The sequence below is a fragment of the Theropithecus gelada genome, chromosome 17 (assembly GCF_003255815.1).
Source record: "Theropithecus gelada isolate Dixy chromosome 17, Tgel_1.0, whole genome shotgun sequence".
Classification (NCBI taxonomy): Eukaryota; Metazoa; Chordata; class Mammalia; order Primates; family Cercopithecidae; genus Theropithecus; species Theropithecus gelada.
In genome coordinates, this window is record NC_037685.1 from 82310406 (window position 1) to 82337217 (window position 26812).

General features: G+C 37.0%; 1 protein-coding gene across 3 annotated transcripts in view; it reads right to left on the reverse strand.

Annotated features, from left to right (window-relative positions):
* The window catches only part of INTS6 (integrator complex subunit 6), an 80186-nt gene that overhangs the window by 18105 nt on the left and 35269 nt on the right, over positions 1-26812 (reverse strand). For all 3 annotated transcript variants that reach the window (XM_025364653.1, XM_025364655.1, XM_025364654.1), the window contains one exon: positions 3165-3348. In XM_025364653.1, coding sequence (XP_025220438.1) covers positions 3165-3348 — 184 coding nt within the window. The remainder of the gene's footprint in view (positions 1-3164; positions 3349-26812) is intronic.

Consider the following 26812-nt stretch of genomic DNA (forward strand, 5'->3'; position numbering starts at 1 on the left):
ATCCATCTCTAGTGGTTCAGAACAACTGAATCATCTGGGAACCATCCTTGATTGCTTCTTCCCTTATTGTCCTCATCTTTGGTTCTCTTTTACGTTAAGCCACCTCTCACCACCTCCAAAGCTAGAACAAAGTACTACTACTAGTCTTCCTGCTTTCATTCTTGCCACTCTATATTCTCATCTAACAGGTGAAGTGATATTTCAGAAATAGAAATCAGATGTCACCGCCTATAAAAAGCCTTCAAAAGGCTTCCCATCATACTTGGAAAATAAAAAAAACATTTATTGTAGCCTAAAGAGCCATTCAATATTTGGCCCCTGCCTACCTCTCTAAACCTAGCTACTATTCTATTCCTCCCTATGTAAGCTCCAGCCATGCCAGCCTTCCTGTCACTTCCAAATATACAGAGAGCATGTCCCTTTCCTTGCCATTTCCCTCGCCTAGATATATGTGTAATTAACTCCATTATTCAGGTCTCTGCTCAAATGTTACCTCCTCAGAAGAAAACTTAGAATATTCCTTCTCTGCCTCAAGTTAGACTCTATTCCCTTACTCTGTTTTGTCTTCAAAGTAGGTAGCACCCTACTATGTACTACAATACTAGTAGGTAGTACTAGTACAAAATATCATTTATTTATTTTACATGATTATTATCTGTCACTCAGTACAAAGATGTAAGCTTTCTATTGTTCCTGCTGTACTCCGAACACCTAGTAACAGTTATTTGGTATAGAGTTACCTTTACCTGGTATCAAAATAAAAATGCTTACAATGACTATAATTATGTAATTAAAAAAATACATAGAAAGAAATATATTATTATTTTGGCAATACAGGTGAATTTTTTCCAATATTTCCTTAGTGAACATGAATTACTCTATAATGGGAAAAATAAATGTACACAAATACACACATGAACAACTACTTAAAAAAAAATTTTTTTTTTTTTGAGACAGAGTCTGGCTCTATCAGCCAGGCTGGAGCGCAGTGGTACGATCTCGACTCACTGCAACTTCCACCTCCCGGGCTCAAGCAATTCTCCTGCCTCAGCCGCCCAAAAAGCTGGGATTACAGGCATGCGCCACCATGCCCAGCTAATTTTTGTATTTTATTAGAGATGGGGTTTCACCATGTTGGCCAGGCTGGTCTCAAACTCCTGACCTCAGGTAATCCGCCTGCCTTGGCCTCCCAAAGTGTTGGGGTTACAGGCGTGAGCCACCGCGCCCAGCCAACCTCAAGTTTTAAAAATGCACAGGAATTGTTAGCAGTGATTACATATTTGGATAGTGCAATACCAGTGGGTATTATCTTTTTTGTTCTTTCTACTTTTCTGGTAAAACTTTCTTTAGTGAACATCCTTTAAAAAAGAAAGAAAACACATTATTCAGAGATATGAAAAGGTGAGTGACATTTGAGCGGCTTACCTTATTGCTAGTAAGAGCATGAAAAGGGGCAAATAAACTATCACATTAGGAAGGATTTAGAATGTATATTTAGAGAAGACTTCCTAATTTCTTGTCTAAGATTTCTGCATCATTGAAAGGTATCACCAAGGATGACTTTGGAACTTCTCCTCTAGAGATGTTCCTTTGAAAGAATAAGCAAAGTAGCTTTAATATATTACTGCCTAAAGGCAAGGATATAACTGCTACATGATATCTCATGGTTCTTTTCAGACTCTTTGATTATACCACTCACTTCACTTCACACTGTGAATATTCCTGATCCTAGTGACAAAGTTATAGTATATTTAAGTCCCAAAAGTTCATCGTAATTCTAAGTTCAAATTAAGTAATTCACAGTAAGGAATTTCCAATGTGAGAATGTTATGGCCTCCAAGCCTTTCAGAATCTGTTAAGTAAAATCCCCAGTTAAAAAAAAAAAAATTTTTTTTTAATCAGAATTTTTAACAAGGGTGCCAGTTCAAAGCTGGAAACTGAAATTTCATGAATATAAATGTGCACCCTGCCACAGAAAAAAATACAACTGTCACCGAAAAATATTATCTATGTAAAGAGAACTGTTAGTTAATTTTCAAATTTAGATGACAGGTTGTCCCTTTAAAAAAATTACATATATGCCTTTTTTGCCCTTTGTTAATTAAATTGTGAAGGCATTACAAAAGTTCACAAAAAGCATTTCTATAAAATGAAAGCATTTAATGACATGAATAACAGTTTTCTAACTTATCTATTTCACACACCTGTGTAAGGTTAATCCCTTTTTGTCTGTGAATTTTGCAGATTTCCAAAACCCATAGAATCTTAGAAAAAATGCACCTAAAATATTAATTAGAACTTATATTTTCTCTTATGTAGCTGGCTATGATGAATCTCATTAGAGCACCAACTGTGTCTGCAGACTATGTCACAGGCCCTAATCGTAAGTAAAACAGTGGAATGCTAGACTTGCACGTTTTAATATCAAATACAGAATTTGATATTAAAATTACTTTAATAAAATTTTTAGGTGAGAACTGAAATGCTCCATGAAAGCAAAAATGCCATGTCTGACTTACTGACTACTGAAAGCCAAAAGCATGGAACAATACTTGGTACACAGTAGGCACGCAATACATACCTATATGAAATTAATCCACCTGTTAGCTAATTCTACATTAAATGAGTTCTGAGCTGATTACATATGTATTTCACAATTTCCCTTGCTGTTCATTTAGCATAGTACCTATCTAATCTGATGTATAAGTGAAACAGAAGCTGGATAAGACCTCACTATCTGTTTCCTTTAATCTATCGATCTCTTTGCCTCTGGGAAAAATTGCACTTAACCAAGCATATCCCATCAAATATAGAGACGATTCTCAAAACATTTTTTGCAAAAAATAATGCTATGGTACTTCTAAATCATTGGCAATCTTTCTAGATAAGAAAATTACTTTAACAACTTCAAATACTAGCATTTTCTATACAAGTAGAAAAAATATTACCATTCCTTGTCATATCCAATAGTAACCACATTCTATTAAAATGAAGATCATAGACCATTATCAATAAATGTACTGTTAAAACCATATATGCCTATTAATTCCTAATATTAACTTGTTAAATAAAAACAAACATGGATGTTTGTTTTTGCACACTTTTAAAACATTCAGATAAAATCTGCTTTAAGTTACCGAATTACTGCCAGCAAAAAAACTTACCACCTGTCACTTCACACATTGGTGTGATTGCAGAGTCATCTAAAGGCACACCTGTCAACTGTTCTGATTCTACTGACATGGTGCCAGGCAACCGCAGCACTAATGCAAAGAGTCTCTGATCCCAACGAAAAGGTTCCTTGGTCAATTCACTTCCAGGCAAAGGAGAATTAAGAGGTAAATGAAGCTGAAAGTAGGGGGGAAAAAAACAGTAATAAGAATTCCACAGGCTATTTTTTCAAAAAGCCTACTTTAACTACACTTATGTTAAAACTCCATCAACTCTCCTATCACTTGAAAAACAAGCTCAAATATAAAAGCTTATTCAGACATAGCTAAAACAGCACATGATACTGTCAATTTTCTATAGACTGAAAAATATCTGTATTGTTGGAATGAATTTCAGATTTAGACTCAGTTAATTACTGGGTGCTGAATTGCTTCCAAATAAATCATTTCAATTATTCATTAAAACAACCCTGTGATAGATATGTTATTATTCTTTTCTTTTTTTTTTTTTTTCTTTCTTTCTTTTTTTTATTAGGTGGAGTCTCACTCTATTTCCCAGGCTGGAGTGCAGAGGCACGATCTTGGCTCACTGCAACCTCTGCCTCCTGGGTTCAAGCGATTCTCCTGCCTCAGCCTCCCGAGTAGCTGGGATTACAGGTACGCACCACCTCGCCCAGCTAGTTTTTGTATTTTTAGTAGAGACAGGGTTTTGCCATGTTGGCCAGGCTGGTCTCAAACTCCTGATCTCAGGTGACCCACACCTCGGCCTCTCAAAGTACTGGGATTACAGGCGTGAGCCACTGTGTCCAGTCTTATTATTTTCTAAATGTAAAAAAATATATATACCTCAAAAACATGATTTGGGCTGTGTCCAGAGTTAGTACTTTTTTATTACACCACAGCAATCTGAAACATCTTCACAGCTCTTAACATTTTTAAATATGCTTCATTTTATACAAGATAAACAATCTTAAAGCATTTGTAGAAGAGTAAATTTTGTCACTCTAATTACGTTTTAAATGTAGTGATTCTTACCATATCTGAGTAAATGTAGAGAGGTTTGGGAGGTTTTGTATGTGTTGCATGTTTTATTAATAATAGATGTTTCTTCCCTTAGACCTGGCTAAGTTAGAATCTTTTCTGAGATTCTTAAGCATCTTACAAAGTTTTAAATGACTATAATGGGCCCTTCTATACCAACAGAGTAACAGTGTACAAACAGAATCCACATATTCATCTCAGTATCACTCAATGAGGATGACCAGACACTATGTTTCTCATGACATGATTGCAATACCACAACATCAACTATAAAGGATTCTTACTCAAAAAGAGGAAGAAAGAAAAGATTCAACCTGAATTGAATCAAGCCTTCAGTTCTACCAGTTTGCAGGGAATAGTGGGGATATAGGATCAAGTTAAACACCAGCACAAGGGAGCAATCAGTCAAATCCAGAGTGTGGAACATTATACAGGACAAATGACCTGGTTTCTCCAATAAATCAGTGGCATAAAAAAGCAAGGGAAGGGAATCCGAGGAGTTAAAACTGTTATAAAAGAGACAAAAGCAAAGATTTTTGAGACAATCAGGAAATTTCAAAATTACATTACTGGAATTGCTAATAATCTTTTAAGTGTGATAATGGTACTTAAGTATATGGTGCTTAGGAAAACAAAAATCCTTACCACTTACAGATTTTTTAAAAATAAAGTCAAGACTCAGTTTAGGGCTTTTTTCTACAAATACTGGAGTATATTTTCATACAGAACATGCTTTAAAATGATCACTTCTAAATTGTCATTTTTTATACTAATTTCTTCACAAGCAAGACCTAATTGTATTGTGTACAGCCTTTCTAAATCTCACATAGAGAAGACTTCCAAACTTGATGGGGGCTGAAGTCATTCTACACTAAAATAGACTCAAGTTTCTTCATTGACTTACATCAAACCATTAAAAAAAGAAATCCAATTCTATTCTAGGAAGAGTTTTCCTAGTGAAGCTATGTTATACTGGCACCTCTCTTCAAAAGATTCATGCCATGAGAATATGCTGCAAGACTCCATCAAGATCAGCCAAGATTTTGTGACTCTGGACAGAAGTCATGAGCTCTTTCTCTGGCACGTAAGGCAGAAGGCAGAAGCAACAGAGAAGGAATGCTGAAGAAATCTGGGCCAGGATATTCTCGAAGGTTTCCTAGCCTCACAGGCTCTGTGACAGTTGTAAACAGCTCAGGAACTCCAGGCCCTTACTGCTATTACCACATCCTGACAGAAGACAAATAAGCAAGCACTATTTACATCATCTCCTATTACCCCAGACCAACCAACCACCTTTAAAGTATTTGGGAAACACAGCTACCAAGTGCTTGGTCATTTTCTCTCTAATATCACAGAAATGTCAAAGCACCAGTGGTACTACGTGAAGTTTCAACTGTTAATGCAGTTGCTTTGCAGAGTAATGGATACATGGAACTGTCTTGAGAATCTGGGGGAAAACAGGCACTGCGTGGACCACACACACACACAGACACACACACACAAACTAAACATGTAATGATGAGCATTTGCAACACAGACAATATAAAATGAAATAAATTGCCTTTGGCTGTACAATGCTGAATCTAGACTGAATTTCAAATATATTTAAAAAAACCCAGCAAGCATCACAAGCATATTCTAAGCATTTTATACATAGCTGTATCAATTTTATAAACTTTAGGCAAATTTTTATTTTTCTATTGCTTCTCATTTCTCCCTCCCCAAATCACCACCAACCTCTCAAAAAGAAAAAAGGGGGAAAATCCACTGTAGTTTAAATGAATTAAATAGAATAAAGAGTAATGGCAGGCAAACAGAAATAGGAAAAAGATTAAAATCTGAAGGAAAAATCTCAGGAGGATTGACTTACTCCAGGTTTAAAGTTTACAGGTGAAATTCCAGTAATGTCTTAAAAATCAAAGGGGGTGGGGAGGTCTTCCTGAATATATGGACTTTGAGGATCAAGGAAAATTGTACATAAATGAAGAAAAATATAGTTAGTCCCTAGAAAAATATGCAATAAAAATAGACAATTCCCAAAAGCAAAAAATGGGCAATAGATAAGGATACCTAAAAAGAAATCCATATGACCTATAAACATGTAGAAAGATGATCAAATACACTAGTTAACAGATAACACGAATTAAAATATTGATGAGATACCATTTCACACCCAATAAGATTAGCAAAAAATTTTTTAAGTTTGACAATACCAAGTGATGACAAGAATATACAACAACAGGAACTCTCCAACACTTCTAGTGACCCTATAATTATATTACTGTTTGGAGAACAATTTGATAGTATCTGATAAAGCTAAACATAAGCATACCCTAAAACCCAACAATGCCACCTCCTAGAAGAACTCTCATATATTTGTATAAGATGTTTAAAAAAAAAAAAAAAGCAATTGACTACAGCATTATTTGAAACAGAGGAAAACTAGAAATAATTTAGAAATCCAATAAGGGAATCAATAAATAAGCTGCAGTCTGTTCACACACAAGTGAAATGAATACACTAGAACTCCTAACATCCAACATGGATAGATCTCAAAACAATGTTTTTTGGGTAATATAGCATACATACATATAAGAACATATATCCAGAAAGCACAGCTTAACAAATTTTCACAAGTTGAATGCCTTTGTGTAACTAAAATTTGTATCAAGAAAGGTAACTTTACTAACTTATGCTTCTCTCCAACTGAGTTGTTTTGCCTGATTATGAACTTTATAAAAATGGAGTATTGTCTCTTTGGTTTATGGCTTCTTTCATCATTGTAAAGGTAAGAATCACCTATACTGCTACACAGAATAGTAGATCATTCATTCCTATTGCCAAATTGTTTATCTGTGTGCCATAATTTATTTATTTTTATTTTTCAGAGACAAGTTCTTGTTCTATCACCCAGGCTGGAATGCAGTCACATGGTCATAGTTCACAGCACCCTCAAACTCCTAGACTCTTCCTGCCTCAGCCTCCCAAGTAGGTAGGACTACAGCACGTGCCACCACACTAAGCTCACTTTTTAATATTTTGTAGAGAAGGGATCTCACCAGGCTGGTCTCAAACTCCATAACTATCCTTTTGAATTGTTTGGGTATATTATGAATAGTATAACTATGAAATTACAGTACATGTCTTTCTGGAAAATATATGTATGCATTTCTGTTGAGTATATACCTAGTTGTGGAATTGCTGGATATGAATATGTTTACTTTCATCAAATACTGCCAGTTTTCCAAAGTGGTTATACCAATTTATACTCCTACTAGCAATGTATGACAGAACCAGTTGCTCTGTGTCTCCTTCATCAACACTTAGTTTTAGCTGTCTTTTCCATGTTAGCCATTTTGGGGTGTGTGTGTGTGTGTGTGTGTGTGTGTGTGTGTAGTGGGGTTTTAATTTTCCTGATGTTTATGGAAGTGGAATACCTTTTCATATGCTTATTGGTTATTCCAACGTGCTCTTTTGTGAAGTGACTATTAAAGTCTTCTGCTTATTATTTTTAATTGGGTTGTATAGCTTTCTCTTATTGATTTGGAGGATTGTTAATCTATTCCAGATATCTTTTATTGCAGGGATCCCCAAGTCTGTGGCCTGTTAGGAATGGGGCCGCACAGCAGGAGGTGAGCAGTGGGCAAGCAAGCATTACCGCCTGAGCTCCACCTCCTGTCAGATCAGCAGTGGCATTAGATTCTCATAGGAGCATGAACCCTATTGTGAACTGCACATGCAAGGAATCTAGGTTGTGCGCTCCTTATATGAGAATCTAAAGCCTGATAATCTGAGGTGGAACAGTTTCATTCCAAAACCATACCTACCTGTGTCCATGGAAGAACTGTCTTCCAGGAAACCAGTCCCTGGTGCCAAAAAGATTGGGGACCGCTGCTTTATTGGATACATTACAGTATTGCAAATATCTTCTATTCTGTTACCTCCTCCATTATTTTAGTGGTATCTTTTGATAAATGGAATTTATCTTATTTTTTCCTTTCACAGTTAGTGCTTTTGTCTCCTCATAGATAATGAAGACGCTCTCCCATGTTTTCTTCTAAAAGCTTATTATTTTCCCACTTAAAATCAAACCTGAAATACATCTGAAATTGAGTTTGCAGTATGGTCCAAAATAGGGGCAAAGACACATTTTTTCCCCAAATGGATATCCAATTGATATAGGCCATCCCTTCTATGCTGCACAAGAATGTTACCTCTTTCTTGTATCAGGTGACCGTACACGTGGTAGTTATTTCTGTGTCAAAAACAGTATTACATGGAAGGAAAAAAAGTGCAAAATGGTGCACAGAATAGCATCTCTACACATTGTTAAAAGTAATGTTTAGAATAGTCTTACATATGTGTAGTAAAAATAAGAAAACGTGGACTAAATGACTATAAATCAAATTTGCAATTGTTGATTACGGGAAGGGAAAGAGGGAGGAAAGTGACACTGAGTAGGGGAACAAAGGAGACTACACACTATCAATCTGCAATGTTCTGTTTCATTTATTAAATTTTTAAAAATCCAAAACAAAAAAGAATAAGCCAAATATGGCAGAAACTTTTATATTCCTTATTCTTATCCAAAGTACTGAAACATATTAATATGAAGATAATTGTCAAAAGTCAGTAGTAGTTATCTATACCTCTTTTACAATAATGTCATTATTTTATACAAATCCAAAGACAAGAAAACTTACTATATGCCTCAACCCAACAAGAGAAAGATTAAATACAGTAATTACTAACTCCAAAGCTCAGACATTTGTAAGGATCCCTAACAAAGAGTTATTCTTGATCAGCCATTAAAATACATTGCAAGAAGGTAGACTACTTCCTGAAAACTATACATGCATTCACTCATCACTTTTTATGTACCTACCAAATATCAGGCATGTTTAGGCTCTGAGGATTTAAAGATAAATAATAAAATACACCCAGTACTTTAAGAGTTCTAAACAGAAGGATCATGTTCCTGAAGGAATCTGTTTCAGAGCTGTATTTAAAGATAAGCCAACACACAGAAAGAAGAAAACTGAGAATCACAGTACTAGCTAACAAGATATTTAATAGGATTTTTATTTCTGAACACTGAATGGGATTAAGAGTTTCATAAGAGCTGTTTTCTGAGACTTAATCCCAAGAAACTCTAGTATGAGTATTCAAATGGAAGTGTCTGAACTAATGATGCTTTAAAAAACCTAGCTATTAATAACAATAATACTTTTATAGTGTTTACTATTAGATGCCACAAGTTATTCTAAACCCTTTTTATATATTAACCCATTTAACCCACAAAACAAACATACGAGATAGGCACTATTATAATCCTCATTTACAAACGACAAACAGAGAGCTTTCAGGACTTGTCAGAAGGTACACCGTAAGTGGTGAGGAGACAATTCAAACCCAGGTAAGTCTGGCTCTTAAACACTGTGCTCTTAAACACTGTTATTATATTGCCTAACCAGGAGTGGAAATACAATCTGCATTTTAAAAAAATCAAATGTTGAATTATTAATATAAAAAAACTAATTATATTCAATGAAAAAAGAAAATCTTAATTATAAAAATAACTACTTTTAGAAAAAAAATTTAAATTAATTTCTATATCAATCTAGTGATTTTTAAGTCCCTAATTAATACATCTTATAAACACTGTAGGTTATTTTTATAATGCATAGCCCTATGCTTTTTCCCTAGTTACTCTTGATTACAAAGGAGTGGCAATGTATTTTTCTCCCTCTTGCGTTTCCCTTCCATTTCTTAAAACACAGGCAATAACAATAAACAATAGCTAGCATATTCTGAACACTTATTATGTGCCAAGCACCATGCCATGAGCTTTACATACAATATTTACAACAAGCAAATGGGGTAGATACTATTATTATCCCCTTTTCAGAGATGAACTGTAATATAAGATTGTTAGGAGACATCTGTTTGGAGAACACACTCAAGTAACCCATGCTATATCATCAACTCTAGAACATCTAGGGAGGAAGAACTGCAATTTTAAGAACTGAATAAACCATGTGTGATTCAATAATATAGTAATTTTCCCATAACCATGATATTGTGAGCCTTTATTAGAATCTTATAAAATTATACTGGGCAAAGTTTCAGTCTAATGGACTAATAAGCAGAGAAAATTATTGTTTATATTCAGTTTATTTTTTGCTTGAATACAAGTGAGGTTTTCCATATTGTTATTTTAAATGATTAATTTTAGTAATATTGCCAACTCAAATATCTTATGTCAACATCTTGGTAGCCAACAGAAAAGGAAATGCAACTTCAATTTAAATTTGGGAAGACTGTCCTATTTTTCCTAGTTTCCCTTGCAGAGCCTTACTGCCCCTTCACCTTTGAGTCCTTCCTCAACTTCTTACCAAAAGAAAAGGAATAAAACCTACTTCTCCATTGGTCTGAAAAACAAATGGCAGATTAGGCACGTGACAGTTATCACCAGGTATGCTCAAATTTTATGTACTTACAAAAGTGCAATTTCCTTTTTGATTGTTTTATATTTGATTATGGTACAGACTCTAATTATTTGTGACTTTGCTAAAATTAGACTAAAGCGCAACTTAAATTTTAATTATTTAGTTATTCATGGAGCACTGACCATAAACATAGCACGATTTCAGGACTTAATGTAGATAAATTATGCCCAATAAACAAGATTTGAGATTACATTTTAGCTAGCTCACTGTAAGAAAAGCTATTATAAAACCTCAGATAACCAAAATTCTCATACATTATTACTTATTTTTTAAACTGTAGAATGTAAAAAATAGAAACCAACAAACAGTAAAAAAAAGATAAAAGAAGTTTATTTTTAAAACATCTTCAATTCAGTAATCTAAACAGATGTCTCCTAGCATACAACCTACCTGGCTGGATAAGGATCAAACCTGAGCCCACCATGAGTCAGGACTAATCTGTACCAACACAAGATTTCCCCTTAGCTGGGATACACCAGTAATCCCAGCACTTTGGGAGCCCAAGGTCACGGATGACGAGATCAGCAGATCAAGACCATCCTGGCTAACACGGTGAAACTCCATTTCTACTAAAAATACAAAAAATTATCCAGGCGTGGTGGCACGTGCCTGTAGACCCAGCTACTCGGGAGGCTGAGGCAGGAGAATCGCTTGAACCCGGGAGGTGGAGGTTGCAGTGAGCCCAGATCGTACCACTGCACTCCAGCCTGAAGGACAGAATGAGACTCCATCTCAAAAAGAAAAAAGGAAAGAAAAAGATTTCCCCTTTCTTGAACTTGGAAGTTCTGCCAACTGGTTCTATTACCAAAGTAATTCAAATGATATGTACTCTCATAATCATGCTTCCAACTTAAGTTTTAATGACCTATTTACTTCGCAGCCTATCCCACCAGTTTGGAAAAGGGAAAGAAGGATCTGATACTTTTGTTTCCCCCATAGCATTTGTCATATGAAATAATAAATGAGGTTCCACTCACACAGTCATAGTAAAAGAGATGCAAAGCTGGAGTTATAATCAGATCACAAGCACCTCTCAGTGTCCTGCCAATAAAAATTGTGCTGCTGGGCCGGGCGCGGTGGCTCACGCCTGTAATCCCAGGACTTTGGGAGGCCGAGGCGGGCGGATCACAAGGTCAGGAGATCGAGACCACGGTGAAACCCCATCTCTACTAAAAATACAAAAAATTAGCCGGGCGCGGTGGCGGGCGCCTGTAGTCCCAGCCACTCAGGAGGCTGAGGCAGGAGAATGGCGTGAACCCGGGAGGCGGAGCTTGCAGTGAGCCGAGATCGCGCCACTGCACTCCAGCCTGGGCGACAAAGCGAGACTCCGTCTCAAAAAAAAAAAAAAAAAAAAATTGTGCTCCTGGCCAAATATGGTGGTTCACACCTGTCATCCTAGCACTTTGGGAGGCTGAGGCGTGGAGGACTGCATGAGGCCAGGAGTTCAAGACTAGCCTGGGCAACATAGTGAGACCCTATCTCTACAAATACACACACATGCACATACACACATGGACAACCCAGGTGTGGTGATGCACACCTGTAGTCCCAGCTACTTGGGAGGCTGCAGCAGGAGGATAGCTTGAGCCCAGGAGGTTGAGGTTGCAGTGAGTCATGACAGCACCACTGCACTCCTGCCTGAGTGACATAGGGAGACTCCATCTCAAAACAAACAAGCAAAAACTAAACAAAAAACCAAAAAAACAAAAACAAAAAAACCCTGTGCTCCCTCTACCCCAACACACATACACATACACACATAGATACCAAGCTTCCATGCTAATGTAAGTCCTGAGTCACAGAACCTGTCTTATCTCCAAGAGCTGGAAGTCTTATTCTTTCCCTGTGTCTGTAACCAGTTCATCTCTATGGCCTTTGTATGTGCCCATACATAGAGCATACAAACACATGAGCTGCAAAGCCTACCTGACACCTTGAGCAAGGGGTGGAAAAACATATTCCATAAGCTCGCACCATAACAAACACTCCATCCAGCTCAATATATAAGATGCATACTGAGAATTTACATATGTACATACTTCCACTGAAAACATAACCTCATATATTCATTCTTGCTTTATTAAGAGATATAAAAAACTTGACCATATAATATTTCTCGTTTTTTACTTCATATACCAAATCATAACTTTTCTTTATCGTTTACTGCAGTGACCTAGTACCAATGAACTCAGCACAGTATCAAAGAAATAATTAGGTCATCATAAATACATATATTTTATTGTTAACATGTGGGGCCTTTTAAAAAAAAGTAAGAATGGGGATCAGAAATCAAGCTATAACTCAGGAGTTATTTAATGAAAGGCAACACATTAGACATTGTAATTTTCTACTTTCAAGACATGTAAGTAAACAAGTATGTGTTATGATATACAACAATAAAAATATGCATAAAGTACAAAACAATAAATGATTAGGGGATAAACCAGGGAAGACTTCTCAGAGGAAGTAGCACCTGAGCAAGTGTGAAGAATAATAAGTTTACTGAGAACTTCATGCAAGTTAGGGAGCAATGAAGAGTGAAGATCATGATCAAACACACAGGAGACATGAAATAATAATAATAAATATTGGGTTGAAAACTAAATTAAACTTCAGAACTGGCGGAGAATAAAGTGCAAAGGAGGAGAGAAAGATTTTTAAGAAAGACTTTAATCCTCTAAGGACAGGTTGGATTTTAATATAGAGAGATAGAGAAATAACATCCAGGGAGAAGGAGTACATGAGGAAAGAAAGAGGAAGTGTTCAGGAAATTAGTAGCCCAGGTGAGGTCAAACTTAAAGAAAATGCAGAGGAATAATTAGGAAATTTTCTTCAATCCCCAGTCCTCTCACTCAATGTATCCGTCTTTTGGAGTTATACTTAGCCTATCAATTACTGGATTTCCCTACTGTTAATTTTTTTTTTCACAAACAACTCTCACACTAGACTTATCAATGGGTTTTGTTTTGTTTTGGCTTGGTTACTCTGGTAGATGGCATAGTACTCTCAAGTACTCAAAGGTATTCAGAGTCTAAGTCTTACTAGGCCTAGCAGCTTTATTTCCACTTCCATAGAAGCTGGCTACCATGCTTAAAGGCTTGAATTATGCTACTAAATGATGGAGACAGAAGCCACACGGATGAGAAGCAAAGTCCCCCAGAAAACAGGCAGTACCAAAGCCCCAGACATATAATTAAGACCATCTTGTATGTTCCAGTACTGGATAAGCCTGGGGCTTATGTAACCAACTAACAAATTCTTAAGAAATAATAAACTGTTGTTTTAAGTCACTGAGTTTTGGGATGGTTTGTTACACAGCAGCAGATCTCTCCTTGAGTCATTAAATCTCTTGGACATTTTCAAATCTGGCTTCCAAGCAGCATTCAAAACTACTTCCCAGCCTTTTGAAAGGAATCTTCCTTTGGCTTTCATGCTGAAATATTTTCATGGTTTTCCTTCTCTCCTCTGGCTGCTCCTCCCTTCCATCCTCACCCCTAACCTAGACACAACCTCCAATACCTAACTAGTAAGTGCTGCAAATCCTCAAGAATCAGTCTTAGGTCTTGCCCAATGTATAGTCTCAACCGTCAACCCTACTACTGTCAGCTTCAATTTCTATCAATAATCAAATAATAAGAGTAATAACTTGTATGTTGAGCCTCTCTCTCTCTTTTCAGCACCAAATATTCTGCCTAGTGACACACCCTCCCGAATGGCTCAAAGGGTGTGTCAAACTAAACATGTTCAAAACTGAACTTAAGATTTTCCTCTACCCAAAATAGTCCTCTTCCAATATTCCCTAACTCAGTAAAATGGCATCATTATTTATCCAGTTTTGCAGGACGCCATCTCCTCCCTGTTTCTTACATCTCCAACTGTATTATATGTCAGCAGGTTTTACTGATTTAACCTCCTAAATATCTCTTGAAACTGAAACTCTTCTACCATCACCAACCTCCTTGACCAAGCTATTGTCAAGACTAAACAACAATGCTCCAACAACCACTTTTATCTCCCTCTCCTCCACCCCTATTTCTAAATAAAACCCTTGAATGGCTTCTTATTGCTTTTATATTAATAATATTCCTCAGCATGGCCTGGAAGCCCCTTGTACGGTCAAGTCCAACCTTCTTTTCCATCTTGTACTACGATCCCTCTTCTTTTATGCTCTAAGCCAAGCATGTCCAACCCGTGGTCCACAGGCTGCATGTAGCCCAGGACGCCTTTGAAAGCGGCCCAATACAAATTTGTAAACTTTCTTAAAACATTATGAGATTGTGTGTGTGTGTGTGTGTGTGTGTGTGTGTGTGTTTAACTCATCAGCTATTATTAGCGTTAGTGTATTTTATGTGTGGCCCAAGACAATTGTTCTTCCTTCCAAAGTGCCCCAGGGAAGCCAAAAGATTGGACACCCCTGTGTCTAAGCCACATTAGCCTTCTTTCAGTTTTTCATTCTCAAAATATACTCCCTTCACAAAAAAAAAAAAAAAGCGTTTGGACATGCTATTCCCTCTGTCTGGTATAATCCTCTTTTCTATTTTTTGAGTAACAAATCCTACTCTCTTCAGATCTTGGCCCTCCAATGACCTCCTTGACCATATCTAATTCATTATAAGCTCTCATAGCACATATTCCTCCCTCTTGTAGAATGTATGATGACTGAAAGTTTACTTTCATCTATGTGGTATTTTGATTAATGTTTGCCTTCTCCAGACCCATGGGGCAGGGCTCCTTTTTGTTTTTGCTCACCATTTTATCCTCAGAACCTAGCATCCTGTCTGGTTCATAGAAGAAGCTGATAAATATGGCTGAATGAATAAACGGATGGATGAATAAATAATGTGACTGGCTAAGTTGTGAAGGGCAATGAGCAACCTAGTGGACAACGGAAGGCAATGCAACATTTTGAACAGTAGAGTAATACACTCAAGTGGTATGCTTTAAAATAATTTTGCAACATGCAGGACAGACTGAAAGCAGCCAAGACAAGCTAGAAAGCTAATGCAATAATTTTAAAAAGCACTAGGATGATTGATAACAAAAATAATAGGAATGAAAGAAACAGACTCATAAAAGCAAAAATCCAGGGACTGATACCAAAGACAAATACAGAGGAAAAAATACAGAATATGGTATGTCCCAATGTTCTGTCTACCTCAACTATTATAGTATTAACATGTTCAAAATAACAACGTACTATAATAAAGTATGATTTTAAAAAAAGACTACAAAACTAAGTTCCAAATAGATACACACATACACCATAAGAGAGTTTCTGTACGGTATGGCCAGGCACAGTGGTTCATGCCTAAATCCCAGCACTTTGGGAATTGAGGCCAGGGTTTGAGACCAGTCTGACCAACATAGCAAAACCTCGTCTGTACTAAAAATATAAAAATTAGCCAGGCATGGTGGCACATGCCTGTAATCCCAGCTACTCGGGAGGCTGACGCTGGAGAATCACTTGAACACGGGAGGCAGAGGTTGCAGTGAGCCGAGATCGTGCCACTGCACTCCAGCCTGGGCAACAGAGTGAGACTCGGTCTCAAAAGAAAAAAAGAAAGTACAATAACATTATCAATGCTAAAGTATAACTATAGATAATTGTTAAATAATAGCCCAGATTATTCCGAATCTACCATAAAACATTTAGACTAGAATAAACCATTGAGGTGGGGTTTTGTTGAGATGGAGTTTCGCTCTTGTTGCCCAGGCTGGAGTGCAGTGGTGCGATCTTGGCTCACTGCAACCTCTGCCTCCTGGGTTCAAGTGATTCTCCTGCCTCAGCCTCCCAAGTAGCTGGGATTACAGGCACCTGCCACCAGGCCCAGCTAACTTTTTGTATTGTAAGTAGAGACAGGGTTTCACTATGTTGGCCAGGCTGGTCTTAAACTCCTGACCTCAGGTGATCCACCCTCCTTGGTGTCCCAAAGTGCTGGGATTACAGGCAAGAGCCACTGTGCCCAGTCACTGAGTTTTATTAGTAAGTCAGAAGGTTCATTTAAAGCACATTGGCAAGGAATCTTAAAAATTATAAAGGAAAAGCTTTGAATCATTTCAGAGCCATTATTTTTCCAGGTAACTGAGAGCACTTAATGCCTCAAGCACAAAAAGATCAACAGAAACTTTCTGTAATATGTTATATATGTCCCCATTTATGAAACTAGGTTGCATTAAAAAATAATCTCTTTCTTGATAACTCAAAGAAGTAGGGAGACAGAAAAAAACTTAAAGACCTCTTGACCACACCAAATATTGCCCATAATCACACAAGTTAAAAGATTGATAATTCATCATTTACTGAATGCTTATAATGTGACAAAGTTTCAGTGAGTTACCTTGCTTTAATCATCTTATTTAATCCTCCAACAAACCTATAACCTGTAACTTAAATTCTAAGGTGTATCATCAATTTAATATATTTCTTTGCTTCCCCAAATTTAACATTAAATGTGCATAAAAATTTTTTCCAACAATAGCATAAAATGATCTAGGCAGTGGCATATCCCTTTCTTCTTCCATATCATAGCTTCATAGCATTTGAGTATCATAGAGTTTCGAGTCTAAGCCTTCCCCAGACTGAGTCTACTAATTAAATTCCTTTTGGCCCTTAGAAGTTAAGCAGAGCGTCAGGGTCATATTTTATAATGTGTGCTTAATGATCTTGACCTTTTTAGCACCTTTAGTTTGAAAAGTATAATTTCAACCAGGCACAGTGGCTCACGCCTATAATCACAGCACTTTGGGAGGCCAAGTTGGGCAGATAGCTTGAGGTCTGGAGTTCAAGACCAGCCTGGCCAACATGGTGAAAACCTGTCTCTACTAAAAATACAAAAATTAGCCAGGCATGGTGGCACATGCCTGTAGTCCCAGCTACTCGGGAGGCGGAGGCTTGACACCAGGAGGTGGAGGTTGTAGTGAGTCAAGATCATACCACTGCCCTTCAGCCTGGGTGACAGAGCGAGAATCCGTCTCAAATAATAATAATAATAGTATTTTTATTTATGATAAATATTTATGATAATTATCATTATTATTATTATCAAGGTATACTAAAGACTCTGAGTATTTCATTTGCACTTTCTATTAGAATACTTTATATTCTTATTTCAATTACAAACTATCAGCCAATATAACACTTATCTTTTAAATGTTGGTTTTGGAGAGATATTTGATTCCTCAGTAACAGTTTTTCACAGTCAGTGAAACAGTTATAATACCATCTCATAGCTTTGATAGCTTTATCTCTTTTCTCAGAAATTTGGCAAAGTCAACTGCCTTTATTTGTGCTGTCTGATATAGGTTAGGTAATTTATTATTGGTATTGTATTTGTTACAATGCTAATTCATCATAGGTAGTATTTTATTTTAATTTTAAGGAACAATTAGTGTTCCTTAAAATTAAATGTTAATGTTAACAAATTAATGTTAAGCTTCTGGATTTCAAGAACAAGACAACAATGTCCATTCTCACTACTTCCACCAGTACTTAATTTAAGCAAGAAAAAGAAATAAGAGGCAGACAGATTTGGAAAGAAAGAAGTGTAACTGTCTATATTCAGTCAAGATGATTTTGTATGTAAAAAGCTTCAAGGAATCTAGAAAAGCTACTAGATAACAAGAAAATTTAGAAAGGTCACAGGATACCAGGTAAAGATGCAAAAAAATCAACTGTTTATGTACTAACAACAAATAATCAGAAGTTGAAAGTAAAAAGACCAATTAATAATAACATCAAAATAGGCCAGGCACGGGGGCTCATGCCTGTAATCTTAGCACTTTGGGAGGCCAAGGCGGGCGGATCACAAGGTCAGTTGATCGAGACCATCCTGGCTAACATGGTGAAACCCTGTCTCTACTAAAAATACAAAAAAAATTAGCCAGGCGTGGGGGCGGGCGCCTGTAGTCCCAGCTACTCGGGAGGCTGAGGCAGGAGAATGGCGTGAACCCGGGAGGCAGAGTCTGCAGTGAGCCGAGATCGCGCCACTGCACTCCAGCTTGGGCAACAGAGTGAGACTTTGTCTCAAATAATAATAATAATAATAACATCAAAATATATAAAATACCTAACATATGTATAAACTCCCATCTGAAAACTACAAATATTGCTGAGAAAATCAAACACTTAAATCTGAAAAACATGCCATGCTCATGGATCAGAATAGCCAATAAGGTAAAAAGTATCAATTTTCCCTCAAACTGATTTATAGATTCACAATGTAATTCTAATCAAAATTGCAGTAGGCTTTCTTATAAAAACTAATAAGCCTGATTCTAAATTTACATGTAAACTCAAAGGACCTAGAACAAACAAGGCAATTTGGATAACAACAAAGTTGGAGACTTAACTAAATGATTTCAAGACTCGTTATAAAACCACAGTAGTTGAGACCATGTTGTATTGCCAAAGACACAGGTATCAACAAAACAGAATAGCAAGTCCAGAAACAGCCACACAAAAATATGGCTAATTGACTCAACAAAGATGCTTCAGCAATGAGGAAAGGATAATCTCTCCAATAAAAATGCTGATACAATTAATTATCCATATGTCAAAAATAAACCTCAACACTTTCCTCCCATCATACACCGAAATTCTAAATGAACTATTACCCTCAAAGTAAGGGCACAAACTATAAAACTCCTTGGAGAAAATACAGGAGAAAATCCTTAGTATCTCAGACTAGGAAAAGATTTCTTAAATAAAGACACAGAAAACACAAACTAAAAGGAAAAAATAAATTTAAAGCTTTACTCTTCAAAAGACACTCTAAAATATAAAAAGGCAGCTAGAGACTGGGAAAAAATATTTGAAAACCATATATCTAATTAAAGAACTTGTATCCTATCCAGAATATGTAAAAAATTCTTGTAACTCAGTAACAAGAAGACAGACTACCCAATAAAAAACAGCGAAGAGGTCAGGATGCTCACTTCACCAAAGAGATACAGATAGAAAATAAGCACATGGGGCTGGGCACCGTGACTCACACCTGTAATCCCAGCACTTTGGGAGGCCGAGGTGGGTGGATCACCTGAGGTCAGGAGTTTGAGACCAGCCTGGCCAACATGGTGAAACCCTGTCTCTATTAAAAATACAAAAATTAGAGGGGTGTGGTGGCAGGCGCCTGTAATCCTAGCTACTTGGGAGGCTGAGGCACAAGAATCACTTAAACCTGGGAAGTGGAGGTTGTAGTGAGCCGAGATCGCGCTACTGCACTCCAGCCTGGGTGACAGAGTCAGACTTTGTCTCATAAATAAATAAATAAGCAAGCACATGGGCCAGGTGCAGTGGCTCACGCCTGTAATCCCAGCACTTTGAGAGACTGAGGAGGGTGGATCACCTGAGGTCAGGAGTTTGAGACCAGCCTGGCCAACCTGGTGAAACCTGTCTCTACTAAAAATACACAAATTAGCTGGGCATGGTGGTGGGCACCTGTAACCCCAGCTACTAGGGAGGCTGAGACAGGAGAATCACTTGAACCTGGGAGGCAGAGGTTGCAGTGAGCTGAGATTACGCCATTGCACTCCAGCCTGGGTGGCAGAGTGATACTCCGTCTCAGGAAAAAAAAAAAAAAAAAAAGAGAGAAGAAAAGAAACACATAAAAAGATTTTCAATATATTTAGTCACTTGGGAAATGCAAACTAAAACCAAAAAGAGATAATAAAACTTTAAAAACTGAAAAAACTCAAGTGTCGGAAAGATGTAGAGTAACTAGGACTCTCATACATTCCTGGTGGGAACACAAAATAGTACACACACTTTGGTAAACAATTTGCAGTTTCTTATAAAGCTAAATATACACTTATCATATGACCCACCAATTATGCTCGTAGGTATACACTCAAGAGAAATAAAACACAGGTCTATAAAAAGACTTGTATACCAATGTTCACAGTAGCTTATTCATAATGGCCAAAAAACCCAAATGTTCCCTCTGGTGAATGGATAAGCAAACTGTTGCATAGCCATACAATGGAATATGGCTCAGCAATAAAAAGAAACAATCTACTGACATATGCAACAAGAACGAATCTCAAGAGCATTACGCTAAGTGAAAGAAGCCAGCCACATATTATACAGTGTATAGTCTTTTACAGTGCATAATTGTGTCCACTGTATAATTCCAAATTCTAGAGAAGATAAAACTATAGTGACAGAAAGCGGGTCAGTTGTCAAGGCTGACAGGAACTACAAAGGGGCGTGAGAAAATTTCTTTGGAGTAACATGTATTTTATATTATTATTGTAGTATTAAATACATGACTTACATTTGTCAGAATTCATGAAGTTTTACACTTGAAATTGCTATGTTTTGTTAGATATAAATTATACCTCAACAAAGGACACAATAACAACAACAAAAATAAGTATATGCAAAATTTGAGTGTCATGTATTTCGTAGCCAAACAAGAAAAGGCTCTAGAATGCAAATGCCACTTGACTTAGGATCTAGTGTCTTATACTGTACCATGTTGACCCCTTTCTCAGAATACTTCCCTAAAGATCCAGGTGAGAATTCTCATTCTGAATCTTTCCACGCGGACACAAAAGATGCATGCGCACAGGTGCTGAGGCTCACAAGCGCACAGGTGAGCTCTCTCTCTCTCCCATGGGAGTACTACAGGTAATTCTTGGGAGAATAATCTGTATGTGCAGCTCTCTCCCTCTTAAGGCAACATAACAAAAGGGAAACACCAAAGTGGTTTCATTATAAGGGATACCTGAAGTATTTTAAACTCTTGTTAACAATAAATTACTTGGCACACATTTCATAACATACCAGTATATCCACATTGTGGCTGAGAACCTGATCCAAACAGACTGGAACACCAGCAAATTCATTCGTTTACTCTTTCAATAGAAATTGATAAAGAACTAATGCTATTAAGCGTGCAAACTTCTCCAGAGTAATTAAAGTTATTGACTTGGAAGAAACTAGATCAACTAGTAGGAAACCCTCAGTAGGTAACAATGAAATAAATGCAGAATTATTTATGTATATAATCAAATGCAAATTTTTGTGATATTTATAAATGCTTCAAAATTTTACTCAGGGTCTGAACATCAACTGTATGACTTTTATGTGGCAGGCACTGGAGGTATAATGGTAATCAAAAAGAAAGGATAGTCCTTCCTTGTCATTGTGGGGCATAAAGGCAGCCAGACAGTAAGCAAATAAGCACACAAACTACTAGTTCATTAACACACTATGATAAATACTATCAGAAAAAAGATTGTTTTTTTAAAAGGGTCAAAATAGAATCCTATGCACCAGCCTTGACAAACGCAGATCACAGCCTCCACTGGGTCCCTTACCTGGATATTTCTTTTCACTAAACCTCCACAGCCCATTTAAAACAATCTTCCCTGATGACACAAGTGTCTCTGTCTTCTCTAACCCCTGTAAGAAGAATTAGGAGTCTCTCCTTTTTGTATTGTGATAGAGAATAATAAAATCAGTAAAAATTTCTGAGCACTTGTCTCATTTAATCATATGACAACCACGAGATGTAGTTATTATCCCCATTGTAAAGATGAGAAAACTGCAATTCAAAATGAGCAAAAAAAATGATACCTCTAATAAGTTGCAGAACCAGGAATCAAACTTTGGTCTTTATGACAGAAACACATTCTTATGTGTTTCTTTATGACAGAAAAACATTTTAAGTACCTACCTTAAAAGTGAAATGCAAATAGTAGTATGGATTCATGACCTAACCTATTTTCTCTTTCAGAAAAACATATTTCCTAGCTCTGTACCGAAAAAGCCTGAAAATGATGATTAACTCAATGGCAATGCACCCTTTTCTAAAACCCATGCTATGGTCTCCATATACCATGTCCTAATACATGGAATCTGACCTGATTTCAGGTCTGAAGCAAAAATGTACAAGATAAGCTTAGAACAAGCAGTTACACTTGAAAGCAAAGAAGCTTTCAAGCTTACTTTCTTTACCACCCCTGTAATTTCTGATAACTGCCCCTCCACATCTAGTCTCTCCTTCTTCCTTCTACTAATTTAACCCCCCAGATTTTAACTGGACTCACAGTCACCCAAGCAGGGATTAGTTTCCACTCTGCCTTACAGCTAAGTGTGGCCAAATTCTAGTTGATGGACTCTCATCGCAATTGTCATTTATGTTTTAGGTCATGCTTATATTAGGAAGTTGTGTGCCTTCTACACTCTTTACTCCTTCCCACAGGCTGAAATCCAGTTGTATGATGTGCTGTGAAACCAGCATCAACCATAAAAGCAAAGATAGAGCAACAAAGTAGAAGAAACCTGGAACCCTAGACAATAGCTTGGAGCAAAACCACTCCACCTCCCTGACTACTAACCAGTTCTATCTTTGATGTGCAAGGAAAAGCCTTCTGTATTTTTAAACCAGCTATTTTTGTCCCAAATAGAGAAGCTGAACCAATATCCTAAAAAATATACCTTGCCAGAAGCTTTTCAGAATCCTTGAAGGCTCAACTAGATGTTTGTCAATTTGTTTTTCTTTGTTGCAGAAAATATGCACTCAAAGAGGCATTGTATGTGTGTTAAGGGTAGGAAAGCGCTCATTCTAACCAAACTAATGCTAAATCTTCCCGTGTTTTAATAAATAGAAAGTTGGTCCCTCCAACATCTAGTCCAACTCTAGTCCCAATTATTCAGATTTGCTTGGATAATGTAGATGGAAAAGAAGCTTAATAAAAGCTTTTTTTTAAAGCAAACAAAATTTTAACATTTTTGGTAATTTTAACATTTTTGGTGAAACTTAGTGGGTATTTCTTGAATCCTATTTCTCAAATATAATACAGCCACAGGTCCTATTCATAACATCACAGATAATAACAAGAAAATACGTAAGTACTCTCACGCCTTTATAGATTCATTTCTGTTTCTTCCTTCCATATATATATGTATGTAGTTCTTCCATATATATATACACACGCATACACACACACACACACGCACACACACGTAGTTCTAAGATGCAAGACTGAATTCCTCCACTTCCTTTCTCTCCCTATGGTTTCACCCTCCAACAATCCCAATCCCTAGTTTTTTCTAATTATTTCCAAGAACAATTCAGAAGTCAAGAATATCCAAACTGAAATGATGCAGTGGAAAAAAGGTATACAAAACAGATCTGCCTATCCTAGAATATATAAGAAACTCACAATTAAAGAACCACTGCATTCTGTTATAGCAGCTTAATACCCTGACAAGTATGACTTTTTTTTTTTTTTTTTTTTAAAGGAAAGGATGTACTAAATGGCACAGAACTCTGTTCACTTAAAAAAAATTCTCTAGGCCGGGTGTGGTGGCTCAAGCCTGTAATCCCAGCACTTTGGGAGGCCGAGACGGGCGGATCACAAGGTCAGGAGATCGAGACCATACTGGCTAACATGGTGAAACCCCGTCTCTACTAAAACATACAAAAAAAAAAACTAGCCAGGCGTGGTGGCAGGCACCTGTAGTCCCAGCTACTCGGGAGGCTGAGGCAGGAGAATGGCGTAAACCTGGGAGCTTGCAGTGAGCCGAGATCCGACCACTGCACTCCAGCCTGGGTGACAGAGCGAGACTTCGTCTCAAAAAAAAAAAAAAAAAAAAAAAAAAAATTCTCTAAAAATCTCTCTATTTGAAAAATGTCAATCTCACAGAAAAGTTGCAGTGATTGTACTATGAGCTCCAGGGTCCCATTCATCTAGATTCATAGACAGTTTACATTTTGTCACATTTCTTTCTTTCTCTTTTATATAACAACAATAATAATGGTGATTGATATGGTTTGGCTGTGTCCCTACCCAAATCTCATCTTGAATTGGAACTCCCACAATTCCCACATTTTGTGGGAGAAACCCCATGGAAGGTAATTGTATCATGGGGGCAGGTCTCTGCCATGCTGTTCTCGTGATAGGGAATAAGTCTCACAAGATCTGATGGTTTTAAAAACAGGAGTTTCCCTGCACAAGCTCTCTCACTTTGCCTGCTGCCACCCACGTAAGACATGACTTGCTCCTCTTTGCCTTCCACCAGGATTGTGAGGCCCTCCTGGCCATGTAGAACTTTAAATCCATTAAACTGCTTTCATTAATTGCCCAGTCTTGGGTATGTCTTTACCAGCAGCATGAAAATGGAGTAGTACAGTAATATATAATTATTAATATTTGACAAACTATTTGAGAGTAAGTTGAGTCACCAAGACTTTTGGACCAAATGTACACACTTCTATGCAGATGAACATGGACAAAGCCACGGGAATGAAATTGTCCAAGAGTATGTCAGTAAATATGTAAGAAAATCTAAGACTAAACCAGTAACACTTAGGGATAGGCAAATACACTAAGGTCAAGGATGGAAAGTAAAACAAAATAAAAAGCCAAAGCAGAGCCAGGAAAGTGTAAACACAGAAGAGAAGCTTTAAAAAGAGTGTTCAATAGTGTTGGCAAAACATCATGAAAGAAAACCTAAAAAGCAAACTTGGATTTGGAAGATAAGGACATTATTAATGATCTTATTAACAAAGGTAGAATCAAAAGTCAGACTGTAATAGATTTAAAAGGAGGTAGGGAAGTCAAGGAGATAACAGAAATGATCTCTAAATTTGTTGCAAAAGGAAATAAAGAAGATAGGCACCAGAGAGGAAAACAGTGTGAGTGTATGAGAGTAAAGATACAAGTGCTTCCACGTTTTTCATTTATTTAGAGTGGCTGAACCAGGAAGTCAGAGTTGTACAATCACCACCACTGTCTACTTTCAGAACATTTTGATCACCTGAAAAGGAAACCCTTCTATATACATTAGCATCCTACCCTTACCCCAAGCCTCTGGCAACCACTTATTTCTGTTTCTATGAATTTGCCTATTCTAGATACTTCATATAAATGGAAACTTGCAGTAAGTAAGTAGCCTTTTGTGTCTGGCTTTCACTTAGCATGTTTTCAAGGTTCATCCATGTTGCACTATGTGAGATAATTTTATTCCTTTTTAAGGCTGAATAATATTCCATTGTATGGATATATCATCATATTTTGTTTATCCGTTCATCAGGTAATAGATATTTGGGTTGTTTCCACCTTTTGACTATTATGAATGACATTAATACGATGTTCACTTACAGGTTTTTGTGTAGACATGTTTTCATTTCTTTAGGTATATACCCCAGAATAGAATTAGTGGAGTTACCACAAGGTAACTCTACGTTTAACTTTTTGAAGAACCACCAAACTATTTCCCAAAGCAGCTGCATCATTTTACATCCTCACTAGCAAAGTATAAGGGTTACAGTTTCTCTACGTTCTCACCAACATTTGTTACTCTCCATCTTTTTTATTATATGTCATTATAGTAGGTGTAAACTGCTATCTCATTATGCATTTCCCTCATGACTAATAATGGTGAGCATCTTTTCATGTACTTACTGGCCATTTGTATATCTTCTCTGGAGAAATGTCTAATCAAATCCTTTGACCATTTTTAAATTAGGTTGTCTTTTTATTTTTATGTTGTTATAGTTCTTTATATATCCTGGATATCATGCCCTTCACAGATAAATGATCTGCAAATATTTTCTCTCATTCTGTCACTATCTTTTCACTTTCTTGATAGTATCCTTTGAAACAAAAGTTTTAAATTCTGAAGTCTAATTTGTCTAGTTGTTCTTTGTGCTTCTGATGTCATGTCTAAAACTTGCCTAATCCTAGGTCAGGAAAATTAAGCCTATGTTTTCTTCTAAGTTTTAGCTCTTATATTTGGGTCTTTGACCCATTTTGATCTAATTTTTGTATATAAGGTAGAGGTTAAGTTTCCTTCTCTTGCATGTGCATGCATATTCAGTTGGCTCAAAACCATTTGCTAAGAAAATTATTCCTTTTTTTTTTTGAGATGGAGTCTCGCTCTATCACCCAGGCTGGAGTGCAATGGTGTGATCTTGGCTTACTGCAACCTCCCGGGTTCAAGCGATTCTCCTGTCTCAGCCTCCCAAGTAGCTGGGATTACAAGCGCATGCCACCACACCTGGCTAATTTTTTGTATTTCTTAGTAGAGATGGGGTTTCACCAGGTTGGCCAGGCTGGTCTCGAACTCCTGAGCTCAGGCAA